This window comes from Contarinia nasturtii, unplaced genomic scaffold (assembly GCF_009176525.2).
Source record: "Contarinia nasturtii isolate CC-2019 unplaced genomic scaffold, AAFC_CNas_1.1 Cnas_scaffold_1037, whole genome shotgun sequence".
NCBI lineage: Eukaryota > Metazoa > Arthropoda > Insecta > Diptera > Cecidomyiidae > Contarinia > Contarinia nasturtii.
Window position 1 is genome coordinate 5527510 of NW_022198383.1, and position 21729 is coordinate 5549238.

At 34.1% G+C, this 21729-nt stretch overlaps 2 protein-coding genes and 3 non-coding genes across 5 annotated transcripts; 4 read left to right on the forward strand and 1 right to left on the reverse strand.

The window, feature by feature from the left end:
• Positions 1-748: 748 nt before the first annotated feature.
• LOC116344090 (leucine-rich repeat serine/threonine-protein kinase 1) lies at positions 749-9546 on the forward strand. The gene is given in 22 exon segments (XM_031772484.1): positions 749-993; positions 1074-1227; positions 1368-1533; positions 1623-1738; positions 1803-2465; positions 2532-3098; positions 3164-3495; positions 3561-3868; positions 3931-4745; positions 4827-4934; positions 4998-5135; positions 5226-5462; positions 5530-5650; positions 5726-5887; positions 5971-6036; positions 6100-6765; positions 6837-6919; positions 7060-7159; positions 7240-7610; positions 7684-8613; positions 8685-8991; positions 9060-9546. Coding segments are annotated over 22 exon segments (6738 nt in total). The 5' UTR covers positions 749-971; the 3' UTR covers positions 9366-9546.
• Positions 9547-10273: 727 nt separating this feature from the next.
• Positions 10274-16215, forward strand: LOC116343766 (kinesin heavy chain). The gene is made up of 10 exons (XM_031771988.1): positions 10274-10290; positions 10455-11199; positions 12525-12696; positions 12768-13323; positions 13430-14097; positions 14173-14887; positions 14980-15081; positions 15142-15259; positions 15344-15683; positions 15755-16215. Exons 2-10 carry the CDS (start codon positions 11053-11055, stop codon positions 15859-15861), a joined length of 2925 nt encoding a protein of 974 aa, XP_031627848.1. The 5' UTR covers positions 10274-10290; positions 10455-11052; the 3' UTR covers positions 15862-16215.
• Positions 16216-17967: 1752 nt separating this feature from the next.
• On the reverse strand, positions 17968-18086 carry LOC116344553. The gene has a single exon (XR_004201420.1). It is a non-coding gene; the product is annotated as a 5S ribosomal RNA (ribosomal RNA).
• A 375-nt stretch (positions 18087-18461) lies between these two features.
• On the forward strand, positions 18462-18580 carry LOC116344557. Its single transcript, XR_004201424.1, has one exon. It is a non-coding gene; the product is annotated as a 5S ribosomal RNA (ribosomal RNA).
• Positions 18581-20742: 2162 nt separating this feature from the next.
• On the forward strand, positions 20743-20861 carry LOC116344558. The gene has a single exon (XR_004201425.1). It is a non-coding gene; the product is annotated as a 5S ribosomal RNA (ribosomal RNA).
• The last annotated feature ends 868 nt before the right edge of the window (positions 20862-21729 follow it).

A 21729-nucleotide genomic window follows, 5' to 3' on the forward strand; every position in this document is an offset into this window, starting at 1 on the left:
ATAAACAATGGGCAGTTCTGAATCGAGACCAGCATCGAGCTCACCAGCAGAGGAATCGAGCTCACCAGCGCCAGTAACAGAGAAGCCAAAATGTAAAGCATGTTGTGCCTGTCCAGAAACGAAGCAAGCACGCGATAAATGGTACGTTTGACCGTTTTATGTCATATTACAGAGATATTCCTCAAATTTTAATTGGATTTTTCTTCTCAAATTTTTATTTCAGCATTGTGGAAAAGGGCGAAGAGAACTGCACAGAACTAATCGAGGCGCATAAAAAGTGCATGCGAGAACAAGGATTCAATATTTAAATTATCCGAAGAATAATTAGTCAAAACTATAAGCAGGCACATACTTAGACGATTGTGATACCTTCAATGAAATAAAAAAAAACCTCATTGACAAAAACAAATCGAAGTTTTTTCATTTCCCGCTTTTTAGCTGAAAATACACATCATATTTCAGATTTGATTATAAACTGTTATAAAATGTGCTATCTACAATCGTTCGCTGTTATACGCATCTATCAGTGTGCAATTATCAATGTAAATGTGAAATGTCACATTTGACATCACTTTGACGTTTGGCGTAAATAAATAAAAAAAAAGAAACACTGTGTTTCATTTATCGTCGAAGTGAATTTAGAGAATTGTCGACGAAAAATGTAAAATATGCATATGATATTGCAATAAATTTGAAACGTTTCGTAATATTTCTATTTTAATTCGTTTCGTGCAATTCGCCTTTGTTCGTGTGCATTTTGATTGCCAACAAAGTGTTGACCATTTCATGCAATATTGTTGTGAATGATTTGCGAATATCATATATGACTGTCTCTTGATAATTGGTGCGAATCGGAAATGTTCATCCATCACCAATTAAGTTGAGTGCAATTGTGTTGAACGCGAATTTCGCATAGAATAAAAACAAATTTTCTCAAAATTACGATTTATCGTTGTGTTGATCGTACAAATATGGGAATTGATGAAGAGAAAGGTAGGAATATGGACATTTTTTGCATGCAATTTCCCTTTCTAATCTACAATCACATTTATACTTTGATTTGAATTGTACAGCTTACGAAAATCTTGTCACTGAGTACGAAATTTTACGCAAGGCTATTCTCGAAAACAATGTGAACATTACCAAACGCATAATAAACGATTTAAACATTGATAAGGAGCTCGTTGTAAATTTCACACCAAAAGAAGATAACTCTCTGCTATTCATGTGAGTATGGCACATAATGACAATTAACAGCGTGTTAATTACAAATAAATACACACGTGATTTAGAACCATATTACAAAAACTCACATCTCATTGTCAAATGTAAGCAATTAAGTTTTTGATTCTCATTCATTTTTATAGAGCATGTCAAAATGGTTACCATGAACAGGTGGTTTGTTTAATTAACGCCGGTGCTACATGCACTCCTCATAAAAGTACCAAATGTACACCTCTATATGCGGCAATTCGAGGCGGGCATATTTCAATTGTGAAAAAACTCTTGACTCATTTCCCTGAAGCAATCAATGTAAAAGCATTTTTTTTTTGCAAAACTGTCTTAAATTATCATTTATAGCATCTATATGTAATGATTGAAACTATGGTTTTTCTCGAAAGGTTATGACATCTGAGAATTGGTCACCACTTCATGTGGCTTGTATCAATGGCAAAAACGATGTCGTTGATTTGTTATTGGCGTATCCCTTTGCCAAAGAACTGTCACAAAAGTACAGGTACTGTTCAAAACTAAAATTACTTGAGAAAAAAATGGTTCATTCATAAAAAAATCTTTTCTAGGCTCGGTGAATGGGAGTATGAATGTGCATTCGATCCAAATCAATTGGATAATTTCAATCAGACACCGTTGTACATCGCATGCTTGTCCGGAAATGATTACATCATTGAGTCTTTGCTAAATTGGAGATTAACGTGTACACATACAACAAGACAAGAAAGTCAGATGCTTCTATCTCCAATCGATTTGAATGTGCAGTGTGCGTTCGTAAAAGAGACGGCTCTAATGGCTGCTGTTCGTGGTGGATTTCTTTACATTGTATTTTTCTTGTTGCGAAATGGAATCAATCCAAATATTTACAATAGCAATTTAATTGACGATCTGGGCAGTGAAGACAGCAGCGGAAACTCAGTGCTGATTGAAGCCGTACGCCAAAAATCGTTTCTCATGACTGAGCTTCTTCTTCGATTTGGAGCCCAAGATACAAAATCGTGTGCAATTAAAATTGCATGCACAAACGCAGATGAAGAACTAATTCATTGCCTTCTCGCAAGGCATTCACACGAAGATATCGAGCACAAACTTAATGAAACTGATTTGTTAACCGGCTGCAGTAATTTGGGACAAACGTTACCTTCGTATTGCAATACATATTGTAATTTATTTCCAACGAATCCGACTGTGATCGACTGGAGTTTTACCAATTGTCATTTACAAGAAATCAAGTGAGTCTCTTTTTTCACCCATCGAATGAATGACAATCGATTTTAATTTCTCGTTTGATTTTCCAGAATAAAATGGTTAGTTGGAGCGGTGGCAAATTGTAATCCAAAATTAAAAACGTCCTCAACACTGAACCAAATATCTCTCGGCGCAATAACCCGCATCGATATTTCACACAATTCGCTTACACAGCTTCCACCAGAGATATTCTCAATGTGTAGTTTAACCCATTTGAATGCCGCACAAAATAAAATCGAACGATTACCCTCACCAACTGAATCGTCGTACAATAGTCCCGTTTTGGAGGAGATTTATTTGCAAGACAATAATTTGGAAGAAATTGTAACGCAAATTTTTCGATTACCATCTCTTGCTATTTTGGATATTTCGAATAATAAGTTGCAAAAAATTCCGTTTGATATGTGGAAGTCGCCAAAACTTCGTGAACTCAATATCGCGTTTAATTTGCTCAAAGATCTTCCAACCTCTTCTGAAGCTGTAAGTATATTCAACAGATATGTGTGCAAAAAAATGCAAAAGATTAACTTTTTTTCATGAAAATATTTCCAGAGCGATTCACCGACGATATTCAAATATAAATCGACTGGATTGAAAAGAATTTCCCATCGACCAGCGTAAGTTTTATCGAATTTTGGTATTTAAAATGTTTACTGAGAGATTTTCCTTCTTTGGTTTACAGTAAAAATGAGCTGATTCATCAGAATATTTGGTCAAAATCACTTGAAATTGTCGATCGTGATACAACACAATTTTCAGAGCTTCGAGGATCATCTGCATTGCGCAATTTAAATTTATCAAATAATTTATTCACTAGCATTCCGCCCGCACTTCCTTGCCTTGCCGAAAATCTTTCCCGCCTTAATATGTCTTACAATAGCCTCCGATCAATGGGACATGTGACATCATATCCAGTATTTTTGCGTCAGTTGGATTTAAGTCACAACGAGATTTCATGTTGGCCCAGTTTGGTAACAGTTAATTCAGGAGATCCATATCTTGCTTGCTATAATGGTACATATTAATTTGAAATGAGCTTGTGACAATTTAATGACATTGAAATAAATGTTTGAATTTAGATCAAAGTGGTGGCAGTGATAAATTTAATGGATCACACTCAAACGCTGTATTGGAAAATCCACAAACAGACGTCTATCAAAATTTGTGCTGTCATAAGAAACACTTGAGACTGGAATCGTTAAAAACTTTGATATTAGCCGATAATGCGCTCACAAAAATCCAATTATCAACAGATGACATCACAACATTTAGCGAAACAGAAGAAACGGAATGGACCATGTCAGAATGGACCAATATTGGTGTGACGAAATTAAGACTTATTTATCCAAACCTATCTATGTTAGATATAAGCAATAATTGTTTGAAGGTAATAATTCATAATTCGAAATATATTTCTAAATAATTTCAAATTTTTGATACTTTTTCCAGGAAGTACCGCAATTTCTACACAAGCTTACCAATTTGAGTATATTAAATATTAGTGGAAATGTTGAGATAACGGAATTACCGCCGAATATGGGTCTTTTATATCGCTTATGGAATTTAAATACGAAAGGTTGTTCATTACAAGGCTACTTAAACACAATGATCGAAAGCAAAAAATTCAAAACCATGGAAATAATTGGTTATCTAAAATCAATATACGAGGATGCAAAACCGTATGCGCGAATGAAATTGATGGTTGTGGGAAAGCAGGGAATTGGGAAAACGAGTATTCTTGAACTTCTGCGTGAAATGTATCCAAATCAAAATAAGAAAATTCTCGGCGATCATTGGACCAAGCGAATGGGTGCGACCGCAGTGAATTCAAAAAAGAAAAACTACAATATTTCCACGGTGGGAGTTGACATCGGTGACTTGGTGTGTGAGGAAAAGAAAAAGAATGGCGGATCGTTGTATGGGCCCGTTGTATTTCGTACTTGGGACTTTGGAGGGCAAAAAGAGTATTATGCCACTCATCAATACTTTTTGTCGAAACGAAGTTTGTATTTGGTTGTGTGGCGGATCGATGAGGGCAAAAATGGTTTGATTGAAGTTCTACAATGGCTGGGAAATATTCAGGCCAGAGCACCAAATTCACCCGTCATCATTGTTGGAACGCATCACGATAATATTGGCACAAACATCTCCGAAGTTGAAGCAATCTCTTTGCAACAATATATTCGCGAGCGATTCATTGCTGTTACAGATTCAGAAAAAATTGGCTTGCCCAAAGTTATGAGCTCCATTGAAATCAGTTGCAAGTACGTATTGATGAATTATTTCTTTATTTCGTTTCATTCCATTTACCATTTATTTAAAATGATTCCATTTACCCTTTTCAGAAATCACTTTAATGTCCGCGAATTGGGATCGCTTATTTATGATACCGTGTTTTCACTGAGATCACCCGGCTCAAAGGAATTGCTTTTACATCAGAATGTCCCGGCGAGGTTTGGTTTGATTTCTCTTACTCAAATAAAATGAAAACTAATTTTTTTCTCTATTTTTTTCAGTTACTTGGCGTTAGAAGATGTCGTTGGTAATATAAGCAGTTATTTGAAACAAGTTGGTTCCGATCCAGTTTTGAACTATGAGAATTTCAAGCAAATGGTCTACCAAGAAATGCACTTTCAAAACTTCAAATCATTTCGGTGGGAAATACTTCTTCTTTAAATTTTGAATATATTTTTTACCCAGGCCAAACATTTTACATAAATATATATATAACATAATTTGAATAGAGATACACTCGAGCTGCACAGTGCTGTACTATTCTTGCACGAAAATGGAGTTCTTCTGCACTATAACGATTCGACACTGCGAGATTTTTACTTTTTGGACCCCCAATGGTTATGTGATATGCTAGCTCAGGTTGTGACTATTAAAGAGATTAACCCTTTTGTTAAAAATGGTGTGATGAAAATTGATGATATCAATCAATTAATCAAAACTACTGGACAAGCCGGCACTGACAGAAAGTAAGCCATAGTCGAGCTAATTTTATCAACATATTTCGCATTTTTATTTTCATTTGATTTATTTTAGATACATTTTGAGTTTATTGAATAAATTTGAAGTTGCATTGACTTGGGACCTCCGAACATTGTTAATTCCATCGCTATTGCCGTTGACAGAGGATGAACCGGAAAATACAATCACTCTCAAGGTTAATATCAGGCATCCATAACAATCGATTTTACTATGAATAAAAAAATCGAATAAATTTTCTCTTCACAAAAAGGTTGTGTCAAAATCTCCGAAACGGAAAATGTCAACATCAGAATCGCACTTTCAATTGCAAACGAATAACCGCTCATCTGAATTATTTGGAACATCAACCAAACCGCTTTCCCGCTTATTATTGATTTCATATTTTCCTTCTGGGTTTTGGTCGCGTCTCATGGTAATATATATTTGAAATTAAATTGAAAAGAATGTTGAACTGTTAATCAAACCTGTCATAATCACTTTTTGTAATCAAAACAGATTCGCATACTTGCCGACAATCAAATCGGTGAAATAGCGCAAAATATTTATAAAATGCCACAAGACGTAAGTTTTTTTAAGTGAATACCTTGAATTTGAATACATAATAACTGAAAGAATATTTTCTAGGTATCTTTGACAAATAAAATACATTGGAAGCTTTGGCAAACTGGCATGGAGCTATACGTTGATAATACGCTTATTTTCAAATTAAGAGAGATTGCATTAACATGCTTAAATTCACCGTATCGCAATGAATTGAATAGATTTAAAATCAAAATGGACGGCATTTGGTCAGATACTGATCTTTCGAGGTCAAGTATTTTGGAAATTAATTTTCCACTCTTAAGGTTGATACAAACCGATGATGATGGTGATGGGCACGCATATGATATTCCACCAAATATTCAAGGCATAACAAAATTATTATCTGCTTGTGTCGATCATGTTGATATTTTGTTGGAAGATTGGTATCCTGCTCTTGGAACCAGGTTCGTGCACACTTCTGAAGGCAGATTTTTAGTTACGCGCCTAGTACCGTGTCCAGTGTGTATAGAACGTACACAACGAAAACAAATCAATACAATTTCAATGAATGGATCATTCAGACAATCAAACGAAAACTTACTGGACGGATCGTCGAGCAATGGCATAGATGATAAATCCTATTTGCAAACAACGGTTTGGAACTATCTATGGACCATTGAAGAATGCGTTCTCTCAACATATGATAAAAAAGTTTTAGTTTGTCCCATTCATGGTGACGTTTCTGTCACTCAAATTGCTCCTGATTTGGTATGTATAACGCAGATATAAAACCATTTAAAATAATTTACGATTTTCCTTAATTTTCTTCCATTTCATAGATGTTTTTGGATTTAAATGGAGAAAATCTAATCGAAGTTAATGAAATCAGCAAAGGCAATTTAATTGGAAGAGGGGCTTTCGGGTTTGTACAATTTATTCAGCTCAATACTAGAAATACTAGTAGAATATTTTTGATTGTACACTAAAAAAAAAAAACCTAGAACGAACTAAAAGAAACTAATCGCATATTAAATGAAACTAAATATACTGTCTATCCCCTAGGTTTGTATTCAAAGCAACACTTCACAAAGTGGGCGATGAACCAAGATCAGTTGCGATGAAAATGCTTCAGCCCGTCCAGCCCGGCATACGAACAGGGAAGGTGAGATCAACTTCAATACCACACATCACATGATCAATCAATGTTACGGATTTTTTCAAGAAAAATAAATATCATTTCAGAGTGCATTAATGGCGTATAAAGCTGCATTAGAGAAATGGCGTCGTGATCCATTGGAGAATTCGTGTAAAGCTTATTTTACAGCACGTCAAGAGTTGACGGTCATGTTAAATTTAAGACACTCGAACATAATGTCGTTGATTGGTGTATGCATGCAACCGTTGGCATTGATTTTGGACTGTGCACCAAAAGGTGCATTAGATACAATAATTCAAAAATATCGCCGAAATGGATCACGCATTGGTCCTTATTGTTTCCAGCTGATTGTCCTCCAAATATCTCGAGCCATTGAATATTTGCATCGAAGCCACATCATATATCGTGATTTGAAAGCTGAAAATGTGCTTGTATGGAAGTTACCAGATCCCAACGAGTGAGTTTTTAACCAAAATCGATACTGAATTATATCTTTCAGACGATGTTTTAACCATACCATTTATTCACAGAATTGATTCTCCATATAATCCTGTTCACATTAAAATAGCCGATTATGGCATCAGTCGAATATCATTACCAACGGGTACCAAAGGATTTGGTGGTACTGAAGGTTTTATGGCACCTGAAATTATTTGTCATAATGGTGAAGAGGAATACACTGAAAAAGTCGATTGTTTCTCATTCGGAATGCTCATTTATGAATTGATTACACTTCGCCAACCGTTTGAAGGCCACGAAACGGTCAAAGAATCTATTTTGGAAGGATCACGACCTGTGTTTACATCACGTGAAGTAATGTTTCCCAGCTATTGCCTTGATTTAATGGTTTTGTGTTGGGATCATCAACCAAAAAATCGACCTTCAGCCAGTCAAATTGTTTCAATTGCCTGCGCTCCGGAATTTACACATTTAATTGATGTCATCCTATTGCCACATGGCGATGAAGTGAAGGCAATCGTTACACTAAACAATCAGAAATTCCAACGTGAAAGTTCATTCAAACTTTGGATATCCATTGAACGTTGTGTCGAAACTATCACAGGATTTGAGCATGGCTGGATTTCATATCAACGCTATCAACCATCACAAGTGCTACCGTCGATAAAAGGCGGTAATATGCCATCCAAGATGACGGCAATGTGCAGCGTAAAGTTGAATACAATTTGGTTCGGTGATAATCGAGGATCGATTCATTCGTACAATGAATCCGAAAATACATGCGCATTCTCTTATGAATTGGATGGTGCGGCTGTTATAAAGATTGAGTGTATTGCTGGGACTAATTTTGTGGCAGCCGGACTTGAAAATGGTCGCATCTACATTTTGGATTCGACATGCTATCCGATCAAATGTATGAATGATAAAGATGATTTCGTTCTTGCCGAAGCTTGCATCAATAGTAAATTGTCCAGTATGGCCACATTTTGTAATAGTATGAGGTAAATAATTGAATTTGAAATTAACTCCCAACTGATGTTTTTCAACAAATTATTTTTCGTATTTGAAACAGATCGTGTACCATTTGGTGTGGTCACAACTATGGAAAATTGACGGTTTTTGAATTTAAAATGGACACCTTTGAGTCACGCCAATTCAATTTACAACATGTAAATTGCGGTGCTGAAATATCCGTATCGATTCTTGCCACATCACAAAATTCTATTTATTCATATCCATCGCCTGGATGCACCTTATATCAATGGAGCACGCTGTCGAAGAAGCCGATCAATCAATTGGACTGTTTGAAATTGGTGCCGTGCTCAGAGAGTTTGGGAAGTATAAGTATCGACAAGGCCTTAAGCGTTGGAAGATGTCAGGTAAGGAATTTCAACGAATTTGAAAATGAAAATTTATTTTCATTTTGGAAATTTTATGTCATTTTTAGATTACTGCCGTTTGTGTGCTCAACGACAACATCTACGTCGGTACGTCGTGGGGTTGCTTGATTGTTGCCGAAAATACTACACTTACACCGATCACAGTGTTTCGCCCGTTTGAGGAAGAAGTTCAGTACATAGCGGCAGTACCGCCAGAGTGTTCATCAAATACGCCCGTGATTCTGAGTGTGGGCAAAGGTTACCGGTCACTCATCAATCGTTACACCGATGTTGATCCATCAAAGACCAAAGAAAAGAAAAATTATCAATCCAACTGCATATTATGGCGAGCCGAACATTGGACACCAATTTAAATAGGCAGATTTTTATCGAAAAAAAAACACAATTTCTACCAAAGAAATTTTTCCTACTTTTTGTGAAATTCTCATTTTTTTTAATTTTATTGACTTATTTTCTTAGAAATGAAACATTCCTACATAAAAATACTCATTATCGTAGAACAATTTACAGACAATTAACTTATTTTATTTTATTTGACATTATTTGTCATTTGTAAAATTTAGTTTGAAAAAATATTTTTTTTTGTGTTTTGGTGTGATCGAAATAAATCATGATTTCCTTTTGTATACATAATTGTTTATTTCAAGTGTTATGCATTTCAATTAACATCGTAGTAGTTACAAAATGTGCAGGTGTTTCCCATCGATGAGTCATTCTGATCATTTATTATTTATGCAATTGGAATATCAAAGACACAAACCATTTGCATATGAACAACACCCCAAACGTATTTACAGCTGAGTTAATGTGTTAAAATGGATGTTTATACCTTCATATGAACAGATTCATCAAAAAATTTCGAAAAAATGAGCAAAAACTCACTTGAGTTCAAAGTTTTGTTCATTAATGGATATAATTTGTTACAAAGAGAATGAGACGCACCCATTTGGAATGTTTGTAAAGAGGTTATTTAAAAAATGATGAGCTCACCATTTTCTTTGCGGACATCTTTACTATCGAGCAAAATAAGGGAAATTATAAATTAAAAAATCATTAAAACACTCATTAGGGATGGTTTTCTGTCATTAAAATGTCAAATGTAAAACATTACCACTTTAAACCGCATCGAAAAGAGTTTGGTTTTGGAAACCGACTAACGTCATTTCCATCATATGTGCGCTTCACCGTGACATTCTGGCAAAGTGAGTTTGGAAATCGAATTGACGATTGAGTAGCAGAAAAACGACGACACGCAAATCACACATACTCTGTTCTCTAGTTGGTTTTCCGTGATATGATTAACATTTATATTTCGTTAAAAAAATAGTGTACTATATTGAAAACATAGTAAAACTGTGTTTTAATCAATTTTCAACAAAAATTATTGTGTATTTCAACCATTTTGTTCCAATGAATTGCATTTCACTTCAATTCATTTTCAGATATTATATTTTCGGTTCATTCCCAAATTCCAAATAAAACACACGCATACATTCAAAACTCGATTTGGACGTATCCAAACGAAACAAACACACACACACACACGGTAATCGCATCATCTTATTTGGTGTAGCACACATCGGTTAATGTGTGATGTGTTTTTTTGTTGCTGTCAGTGTTGAACTGTCAGTGTATGTGTAGTAGTTGCCTAGTTGAATTGCGTATAGAAACAAACATAGAAAGGAAAACTCCATACAAACATAGACACGAATATTGCTACGAATAGTGTAATAGAATCATAAGTGTGTGTATGTATCTAAAAAAATTGAAAGAAAGAAATTCAGTCTCAATTCAATAGTCATTCGTTCGTATACAACTCGGAGCTCACATTCTCGATTTTGGAAGTGAAATCTTGTTTGGATTGTGTGGAGAGTGAAACATTTTTGAATAATTACAACGTTTGCCGATTTTTCCCCATAAAATTGGCGGACAGCAGGCAACAAACGAACGCAATTGGTTTTGAGTGTGTACAGAGAGAATCAGGAAAAGAAAAACGAGAACATCAACTTTAGACGAAGTACTAGTGTGTGATAATTAAAAATGTCGGCTGAACGTGAAATCGCAGCCGAGGATAGCATTAGAGTGGTTTGCCGTTTTCGGCCGCTAAACGATAGCGAAGAAAAAGCTGGATCCAAAGTTATTGTCAAATTTCCAAATTCCCAAGAAGAGAATTGTTTATCGATCGGGGTGAGTGTTTTGAAAAACAAATCAATTTCCAATTCAATAGAAACACAATGGCACCGAACATAATATGTGGGCCTCTTCGATAATTTTGCATTCAATGAATTCATAGCAGCGCAGCTTGCAATTGTGTGAATATTCAGTTTTGTGATCGGTTTTGTTTTTTTATTTTATATTATTTCAATCAGCGAATGGTTTTGCCATTTCATCATTCATGTATTACCAAAGGGAATTGTGTATGTGTTCGTATGCATAAGAAACCAATAAACATTCGTCAATATAACTTCGGGGTATACGGTTCTATGAAGTGTGGTAATAACTATTAATGGAATATACAAATACAAAAGTCGTTTATGCAAGTTTAGAATTTCAACAACAAAAAAAACTTATCGTCAACATCAACCTTTTGTAATAAAATGTTATTTCATGTTTGCGCACTCTTCCTCCATCTCTTTCATTCGTCATCTGATCTTTAACCGATGAATAAAGACATTCTCTCTCTGCCAAATGAAGAAATGGTGACGGTGATGAAGATTAAATTTAGTGTGAACAAAAAAAAACCATACCCGAATGAATCATTGTAACTATAGCACACGGTACGCATTCAGTACTGAATTGTTTGCTGTCTACGTAAGCTTTTTCTGTGTTGCTTTTGCTCTTCTATTCTCACCGCGATATGTACTTTTATTCGCTGTCGGTTCCATGTAAACATCTTGGCTGTAACTACAATTTATGTTTTTTTGTTGTTGTTGTCAAATCATATGCTCGGCTATTTTCCGTGCCGAAACAGTTAAAGCTTTTTCAACTACTATTAAGGTCAATGATTTTCTTGAGTTTCTGCATGCATATCGCGCACAGACATACCTACGCTACATTGCATATATTGTGCCATGTATGCATAAGGAAATCATAAAATGTTATGGGCAAAATCGATATTCATCACTTACCATAAAACTGTTTATATTTAATAGAGCCATCGATTTTCGAACTATTCAAATATAAACAACGAATTTTTGTTCTGTATGAATCGACAACTGATGATATTTAAACGAAAACGATTTTTTTTTTCTCGCGAAAAGAATTTATCGTATTCATTGAACTCAATTGAGAATCGAAATTTGAGATGCAAAAATGTCGAAGAGCGAAAATAAACACATGCTGTAACAAACTGAGTTTAATAAAAACAGAAAATATATGTATACAATTTTTATGTGTTTATTATGGCATAGTAAAGGTGTAGTCTCGGCTGTTTCTAAATAATTTTAAATTTCTGGATTTTCTATGAACTAAACAATATCTCTTTCCATTTTTTCGTATTTTCATCACAACAGGGAAAAGTTTATTTATTCGATAAAGTATTTAAACCAAATGCTACCCAAGAAAAAGTATACAACGAAGCAGCCAAGTCCATCGTTACCGATGTTCTTGCTGGCTACAATGGAACAATTTTCGCCTACGGTCAAACATCTTCCGGTAAAACGCACACAATGGAAGGTGTTATCGGTACGTTTTATAAATAATTCAACAATTTCGATCCATAACCTCATGCTGTTCTAATTTCTTGTTTGTTACAGGTGATCCGACGAAACAAGGTATAATTCCTCGAATTGTGAACGACATCTTCAACCATATTTACAGCATGGAAGTGAATCTTGAGTTCCACATTAAAGTCTCCTACTATGAAATTTATTTGGATAAAATTCGAGATTTGCTTGATGTGTCGAAGGTGAATTTGAGTGTGCATGAGGATAAAAATCGTGTGCCTTTTGTAAAAGGAGCCACTGAACGTTTCGTATCGAGTCCAGAAGAAGTGTTTGAAGTGATCGAAGATGGAAAATCGAATCGACACGTGGCCGTTACAAACATGAACGAACACTCATCACGTTCGCATTCAGTGTTTTTGATCAATGTAAAACAAGAAAATTTAGAGAATCAGAAAAAATTGTCGGGTAAATTGTATTTGGTCGATTTGGCTGGTTCGGAGAAGGTATCGAAAACCGGAGCCGAAGGTGCTGTGCTCGATGAAGCGAAAAATATCAACAAATCGCTTTCAGCTTTGGGTAACGTAATTAGTGCATTAGCCGATGGCAACAAATCACACATTCCCTATCGTGATTCAAAGTTGACGAGGTATGGTTAAATTTACCACTTAAAAATTACATTCATAAATATTCATAACGTGTTCGAAAAACCAACAATATTAAAAGTTATTATGTTTTTGTATTTATTTTTGTAGAATTTTACAAGAGTCCCTTGGTGGTAATGCACGTACAACAATTGTGATTTGCTGTTCACCGGCCAGTTTCAACGAATCCGAAACAAAATCTACGTTGGAATTCGGTAAACGTGCTAAAACCGTTAAGAATGTGGTTTGTGTTAATGAAGAGTTGACGGCTGAAGAATGGAAGCGTCGCTATGAGCGTGAAAAAGAGAAAAATGGCCGACTTAAGGGCAAATTGGAAAAATTGGAACAAGAATTGGCCAAGTGGCGTGCAGGTGAAACGGTGTCCACCGATGAACAAGTTAATTTCCAAGAAATCATGGAAGCAAGCACATCGACTTTGGAAGCGACCGAAAACGATGTTGCACGAGCGAATCTACCGAAACCACCTGTAACCGTTATGGAAGGCTCCGTTTCGAACGAAGAGCGTGCTCGCTTAGAAGCAGAACGTGAACGTTTGTACCAACAATTGGACGACAAAGATGAGGAGATTAACCAACAATCACAATATGTGGAAAAACTCAAAGAACAGATCATGGACCAAGAAGAACTCATCGCAAACGCTCGACGGGATTACGAAAACTTGCAGAGTGAAATGTCCCGCATTCAACAAGAGAATGAAAGCGCTAAAGAGGAAGTCAAAGAAGTTCTTCAAGCTCTCGAAGAATTGGCTGTTAATTACGGTTAGTTTTTGTTTGAATATCAATTATCGAAATTAAATTACGAAATTTCCTTTAAAAAAATGTATATATTTACAGATCAAAAGAGCCATGAAATCGAAACCAAGAACAAGGACATTGAAACCATTAGCGAAGAGTTGCAACAGAAACAAACACTGTTAAATACCACAACCACAGAATTCCAACAACTTAAAGACATGTCAGCACACCAGAAAAAACGTATCAACGAAATGCTTACCAATTTATTACGCGATCTCAGTGAAGTTGGTCAATCGTTGGTCGTCGGAAACACTGAAAATGCTGTCGATATGAAAATCAATCCGGAAACCGTTGGCACGGGTAAAATGGAGGAGGAATTCACTGTGGCTCGACTTTATATTAGCAAAATGAAATCGGAAGCCAAGAATTTGGCTCAACGTTGTCAGAACTTGGAATCGAATCAAACCGATTCGAACAAGAAAGTTTCGGAGTATGAACGTGAATTGGGCGAATGTCGACTACTTATTTCGCAGCATGAGGCTCGCATGAAATCGTTACAGGAATCGATGCGCGAAGCAGAAAACAAGAAACGTAGCCTTGAAGAAAATATTGATGCGCTACGTGAAGAATGTGCAAAATTAAAGGCCGCCGAACATGTATCAGCGGTCAACGCAGAAGAAAAACAAAAAGCCGTAGAATTGCGTTCTATGTTCGACAATCAAATGGATGAATTACGAGACGCCCACACAAAACAAGTGGCCGAGCTACGTGATGAAATTTCGGAGAAACAAGAAGTTATCAACGAACTTAAAGAGTATGTTTTGTTAATGCTTCACCATAGCCTACACTAATATTCTCTGATTTATTCGAAACTATTTATTTATTTGTGTGTTTTACCATTCACAGTTTCAATCAAAAGATGACACTCGCTCACCAACAACTCAGCAGCGATTATGAGAAATTGAAACAAGAAGAAGCAGAGAAATCTACTAAATTACAGGATCTCATGTATGTATTTATATATTTTGCGTTGAATTTCAGTTTTAAAATAAAACATTTTAATTTCAGCCTAGCGAATGAACGCCGTGAACAAGCGCGGAAGGACTTGAAGGGTTTGGAAGATACCGTAGCAAAAGAACTCCAGACACTTCACAATTTGCGTAAATTATTCGTGCAAGATTTGCAGGTTGGTTTTTTTTCTTCATTTTTCAAAACCGAACATTTTTCCATTGGATCGTAAAACTAAACTGGCGTTTGTGATATTTTTCAGGCTCGAATTAAGAAGTCAGCTGCTGCTGAAGAAAGTGAAGATGATGGTGGTTCATTGGCCCAGAAACAGAAGATTTCATTCTTGGAGAATAATCTAGAGCAATTAACGAAAGTGCATAAGCAACTGGTTCGGGATAATGCCGATTTGCGTTGTGAATTGCCCAAGCTGGAGAAGCGTTTACGCACCACAATGGATCGCGTAAAGGCATTAGAAACTGCGCTGAAGGAGGCTAAGGAAGGTGCAATGCGCGACCGAAAACGATACCAATACGAAGTGGATCGCATCAAAGAAGCCGTCCGTCAAAAGAACTTGGCACGTCGTGGACCTCAGCCACAAATCGGTATGATTTTATTTAAATCAACACAATTCATAATTTGACATTTAATAAAACGTTTTTTCTTCCTCTTGCAGCTAAACCGATTAGAGCCGGGCAGGGACATGTTCAAGGCGGAATTCGTGCTGGACAAGGAAATCCAGTAGCTAAATCAGTCTTACCAAAAACCTTCTCACAAAACTAAATCAACCAGTGAATGTTTGTATGTTTTACCGATCGAATTGCGATTTAATTTAGTGGCTAATTGTAAGTGACCGAGACACTGAAACACATCGAGAAGGAAGAAAATACAAAAAAAAAAAAAGATGCAATCTACCATAATAAAAAAAAAAACATTTTTTTCTCGCGCTAAAATCGATCGAATCCATTGTTTCGAATGGATCACGTTTCGGTGTTGTTTTTTTTGTAAGCAAACTTGCCGTGCTTTAATTACAATTGCAAATTTATTATTCTAATCGAAAAAAAGAGAAAAAAATCTAGAAGAAAAAATTGTTATAATGTAATGCTTGTTTGAACATCAGCAAAAGAGTAAAAAAAACACAAACACACATACGTATTCACTCATACTCAACCTCACTCACAATTATTACTATATTAGTTGTTGCTTACGACCCAGTTTAGTTCTTTCTTAAAAAGAAATAGCTTAAATTTTTACACTTATTCAGGTAGCAATACTAATCATTGTGAATTGTTTTTACTGATATATTTGTTCCTTTCTCTTCTTTCTTTCAATAAAATGACGGAAAATGTTCACTTTATTCATAATTTATTGAAAATGTGCTGTAGACATTCATTTTCAATTGATTCACGATATTCACTTCTAATGCCTTGGTTAATATGGGTCATCTACTTCACACAGTTTCTGTAATCACTTTAAAAATTCACTAAAATATAATTATAATTTAACGTAGGTCAGTATGATGTTGAGGTATGGAATGTGATGATTCTATTTCAATAGCCGATATTAAAGTATAAAAACACATTTAAAAAATCTTGCGGTCGAATTTTTGTGAACCGATTAGAAAGAGGCCCGTCTTTGTTAGACATGTCGTATGAGATGAGATACAAATAAATTGGCACACGAGGATTCAACAATACATTTATAGACGATACAATTTTTAACAAAATAACAAAAATCAAGCACACAAGCAAAGAACACAAACTATTAACACTAAAGTAAACCACTTCTTATTAAGAGCTGATTAAACCGCAATGAAATTATGAACATATAATTTCAAATTGAAGCTATAAAATGCCAGTGCAGTAGAATTGTTCGAATGAAATGCAATTCATTTAAAAAAAAGATTTGTTTAATTTGTTTAATTAATGAAAAATAAATTGAGAATGCAAATTCGAACGGAATAAAGGCAATTCCGATGGCTGGTGCAAATTTATATATTTATTTACATATTTAATTGAAATTGACTATAATTATAACTGAAATGCAAACAAAAAATTATATGAATAAATGAAAAATTCATTTTTTATGACAAGTTCTGTTTCACTTCTATCACACTCGAATGACCTACTTTTTATTGTATATTCATGATTTGCAACATTCGAAAACAAAAAACTGAAAGAATCGATCGATTTTTTTAAATGTCCTTGGCTTGGTAACAATTCGATGCTTCTGATTTTTTTATAGGCGGCTTTTTTCCTAAAGTGTCAAATAATAATCATATTATGTTAAATTCACATATTATTTTTGATGATATTTACAAATATATAATTGAAAAAATACGAAAACAAAACAAAAATTGCTTATATTTTCTACTATTTGTTTCATGAGTTGTTGCTAGAAAAATAATTAAAATTATTACGATCTTCCTATGACTCTCGCAAAGTAATTGCATCTATAATCTCCCTTTGGATTTTTCGATTTCGACTTTTGAATAGATTTTAAGGTTTTTTTAGTTCTTTATTCAAATCATCTATACATTTATTAGCACCTGGTGATTTTTTGTGGTTGTTCTTGATGATACCTTTCTTTAATTTCTGATTGGACAGTAAAGAAGCTGTTTTGTCTGCTGTTTTGTCGTCAAAAATAGACGCGAAATCCAAACATCAATGATTCTCTGAATTGGATGAGGCCAACAAAAGTAATCAAATTAAAACTCATCACAATTGTCTCAGTTGACCTTTGTTGGTGATGGCTTATCATTTTTAGGTAAAACTTTTAAATCGACGAGTGAAAATTCGGTTTAAATTTATCAACATTTAGATTATATTTGAATGGAAGAATAAAAAAAATAAAAAAAATTATCAAAAAAGAATTAAAAAAAAGAAATGGTGCCAACGACACATGGTGTTCCCAGACGGTCACCCATTCAAGTACTAACCATGCTCAATGCAGCTTAACTTCAGTGATCGGACGAGAACTGGTGCTTTTTACATGATATGGTCGTTGACGAATGTATAACCCTTATTTGCGTAGACATTCTTCAAATATAATATCTAAAACACACTTTTGGAGCATATATAATGTTACTTAAAGACTATTTTTAGTTTTAAGTGAAAGAAGATGCCTTTTACTTACAGTTTTCAATAAAAAATTTACCATAATAATGATTTACGGACACATTTTTCACTTTATTTCACTCATTTTGATTAATAATACCAAGTTAACCATATCGATGATAAAAATTGATTTGAAAACTGCAAGTAAAAGGCATATTCTTTCACTTGGAACCAAAAAAAGTCTTTAAGTAACATTATAATTGCTCCAAAAGTGTGTTTTAGATATTATATTTGAAGAATGTCTACGCAAATAAGGGTTATACATTCGTCAACGACCATATCATGTAAAAAGCACCAGTTCTCGTCCGATCACTGAAGTTAAGCTGCATTGAGCATGGTTAGTACTTGAATGGGTGACCGTCTGGGAACACCATGTGTCGTTGGCACCATTTCTTTTTTTTTAATTCTTTTTTGATAATTTTTTTTATTTTTTTTCAAAAAATGTATGATACTTATGGTTAGTTGGAATGATTTTTTATTATTTTAAAAATCATTTTTTTATTCATTCAATATGAAAAGTATACTTGTGTACCTTTTTGTGTACACCATTTTGATATTAATGATGTGACAAGCCTCTGAAAATCAAGTAATATGAGCAAGCTTGTTTGAAGAGCTAAAAATAAAATTAACAACAGATATTTCATATTTTCAAGTAAATTGTGAAAAGTGAAAATACATACATATCCAAAACTACTCAAAGAACATCTAATAAGATTTAGTCCGGTGAAATATCTTGGCTCATTCGAACACTGAATTATTAAAATGAAATACTTTTGTAGCATTGGGGGATATTGATACCAATTTGAGTCATAACCAACTGCACCAATCGATGAAATCCGTTCAGTTGTTATCGTTGCAAAATAGCAAAATAAATATACCCAAATCAAGGATGCAATCAAGATGACAATGTTAAAGACAAACTTAGCAATGACAAACGTTGACTGAAAATAAATTGGAATATTTAACTAAAAAAACGAGAAAAGAAAAACAAATATCTACGTGTTCCACGTTGTACAATGCCAAAGCCAAAAATAATGTATTAAGTGGAAGAAGTGAGAAAATCGTTCCACTATTTATATCTGCCACCAATTTAAAAACCCTTGTAGAAAACAAAATAGCGCTTAATTCAGATAAAATTTAATTTTGAACATGTATTTGATTCACTTACTTCAGTGCCTTAATATGAATAGCAATGGCTTCTGAAAGTTGATTTCTCATGGAACTTTTCTTAGTCGAATGCATTAATCTTTTGAAATATTTACAAATGCCGTCAATGTAAAAGCAACAACTGATGAAATATGATGTAGTTGAAGCAAGACATAAGGAATATGCCATACCAATATTTGCTTCAATAAACCATAAAAAATACCATCCATATAGAGATTCAGTGCTAAATGGAACCACTAAATTTACTGGTAAACTCCATGTAGAAGTATTGAAATTTCCGTTGAACATATTGTAAATGGATGTCATTGGGCTAACTAAAATCATCAATTCATCATAAACTATGAAGAGACCAATAAATATTGTAATTTTTCGACATTTTTGCTCTACTTTCCAGAATAAATAAAAAATCTCGTCATCAGTGATTTCATCAACAATTCTTTGTAATTTTAAATGTAACAACTTTACACTTCTCATTTTCAATCCAACACTTATAAACACACCAAATGCTTGGCATCCTCCAATGGCAATTAGGCTCGCGCCAATGGCTTCGTCTAACTTTGATAAATTTTGATAAGCAAACAATGAACCAGAAATTGACAGAAATGTTACAAAGAATAAAACATAGTAGGTGACGATTCGCTTGAAAAATTCGTTGGTTGATGAAGTTAAACGATACGAATAAATTCCAATAAGTGACATACATATTTGGTTAATTTTAAGCACATTAAATCGGTCCATTTTCTTCGGTATACTTTCAGTTTTTAATAAAGAAATTAATGGTAGAAATTGAAGAACTTATATGGCTATTAAAATAAGCAGCTGTTTTTAATTGCAGTTGTTTAGAAAATGTCCACTTTCTTGAATGTCTAACAACCAACTATTTTGTATAATTTTGTAATAAAACCTACCGTGTTTAAAAAGTCAAGAGAATAAGATTCCAAACTTTTTAAATTCAAAGCGAATATTTAATTTCATCCGAAAGTTTCGACAATGCTTTCATTAGAAACTACTGCAGTAGTACATGTACATTTAGATGAAATAGAATAATAAAGCATGTAATGTCACATTTGAAATAAGAAAATATTTTTTATGGAATCACAAAGTTTAGAAGAAATAGATTAATTTATATGTAACAGCAAACACGTATACTTATTCCATTTCATGACTTTTATTCTATTTCTGACACTTAAAATATTCAGATTGTAACATTTACATGTTATTGTTCTACTCCTCCTGCATGCAATCAAATAGTTTTTCTAAACTTTACGTTTTGTTGATAACCACTGGAAATGGTGTGTATTTGGAATTTGTACACTTATAAATATGGTAAAATGTATCAAATCGCAAAAAAAATGTCTTCGCAAATAAGAGTTATACATTCGTCAACGACCATATCATGTAAAAAGCACCAGTTCTCGTCCGATCACTGAAGTTAAGCTGCATTGAGCATGGTTAGTACTTGAATGGGTGACCGTCTGGGAACACCATGTGTCGTTGGCACTATTTCTTTTTTTTTTCCTTTTCCTTTTTTTGTCATTCATTTTAAAAAAAAATGATTGCGAGATTTTATGTAATATCAAAATAAATCAAAGAGTTCAAAAAATTATTGAGAATAGCGTTTCAGGACCCTCAGCAAATTTTTACAAAATCTTTCGATTTGCTAGTGTTTTTTGCCGACAGAAATTCTTTCGATTTGCTGAAGTTTTTTGGCCTGGAGACTCCCCCTTTATTTTCGCCTGGGACTCCCTAGATTTGCATTATGCGATAAATATTCTGTAATACGAACGTATAAGCATTTACTCAGGCCGTGTTCTGTGTTCATTCCAATTAAATTTAACACGATAGTTTTAATTGGAATGGAAAAACGTTCATGTGTGTGTGAAAGAATGTGTTATTCTTTGTCCATAGATGTTGACTCGGCCGAATCAACGAGATGATTCAAGCATAACGCCTGCGTGTGCATGACGAATGATATGTCACTCGGGCATGAATTTAAACTAACAAACAGAGTATAATATGATTAACATATGAAATATGATATGTGTGACGAATACTCACACTCGTTGTACTCAAACTAACTGAATTTGAGAATAAAGAATCACAAAATCTATGCTAAATGAAGTAAAATATCAAAAAAAACATGAGTGTTTAGTGGATTTTTTAGTTTTTTTATTTTTGTTGGTTTTTATTTTCAATAAAATACAACTGTTCAAACTTAATTTTATTAATATAATTTAATAATAATAATCATCATCATTATAATAATGGTAATTCCATTTCTACCGAAACAAATGTTTTTTTTTATTCTCAAAGATTTTGTGGCTCAAAATTTAAATATTTCGAATTGGTTGTTGTTTGTTCTGCTTGT

Coding starts and splice junctions, on each gene's coding strand:
- LOC116343766 (XM_031771988.1), top strand. CDS start 11,053: ATGTCGGCTGAACGTGAAATCGCAGCCGAGGATAGCATTAGAGTGGTT. Junction 13,324..13,429: donor CGTGATTCAAAGTTGACGAG/GTATGGTTAAAT, acceptor TTATTTTTGTAG/AATTTTACAAGAGTCCCTTG. Junction 14,098..14,172: donor AGAATTGGCTGTTAATTACG/GTTAGTTTTTGT, acceptor ATATATTTACAG/ATCAAAAGAGCCATGAAATC.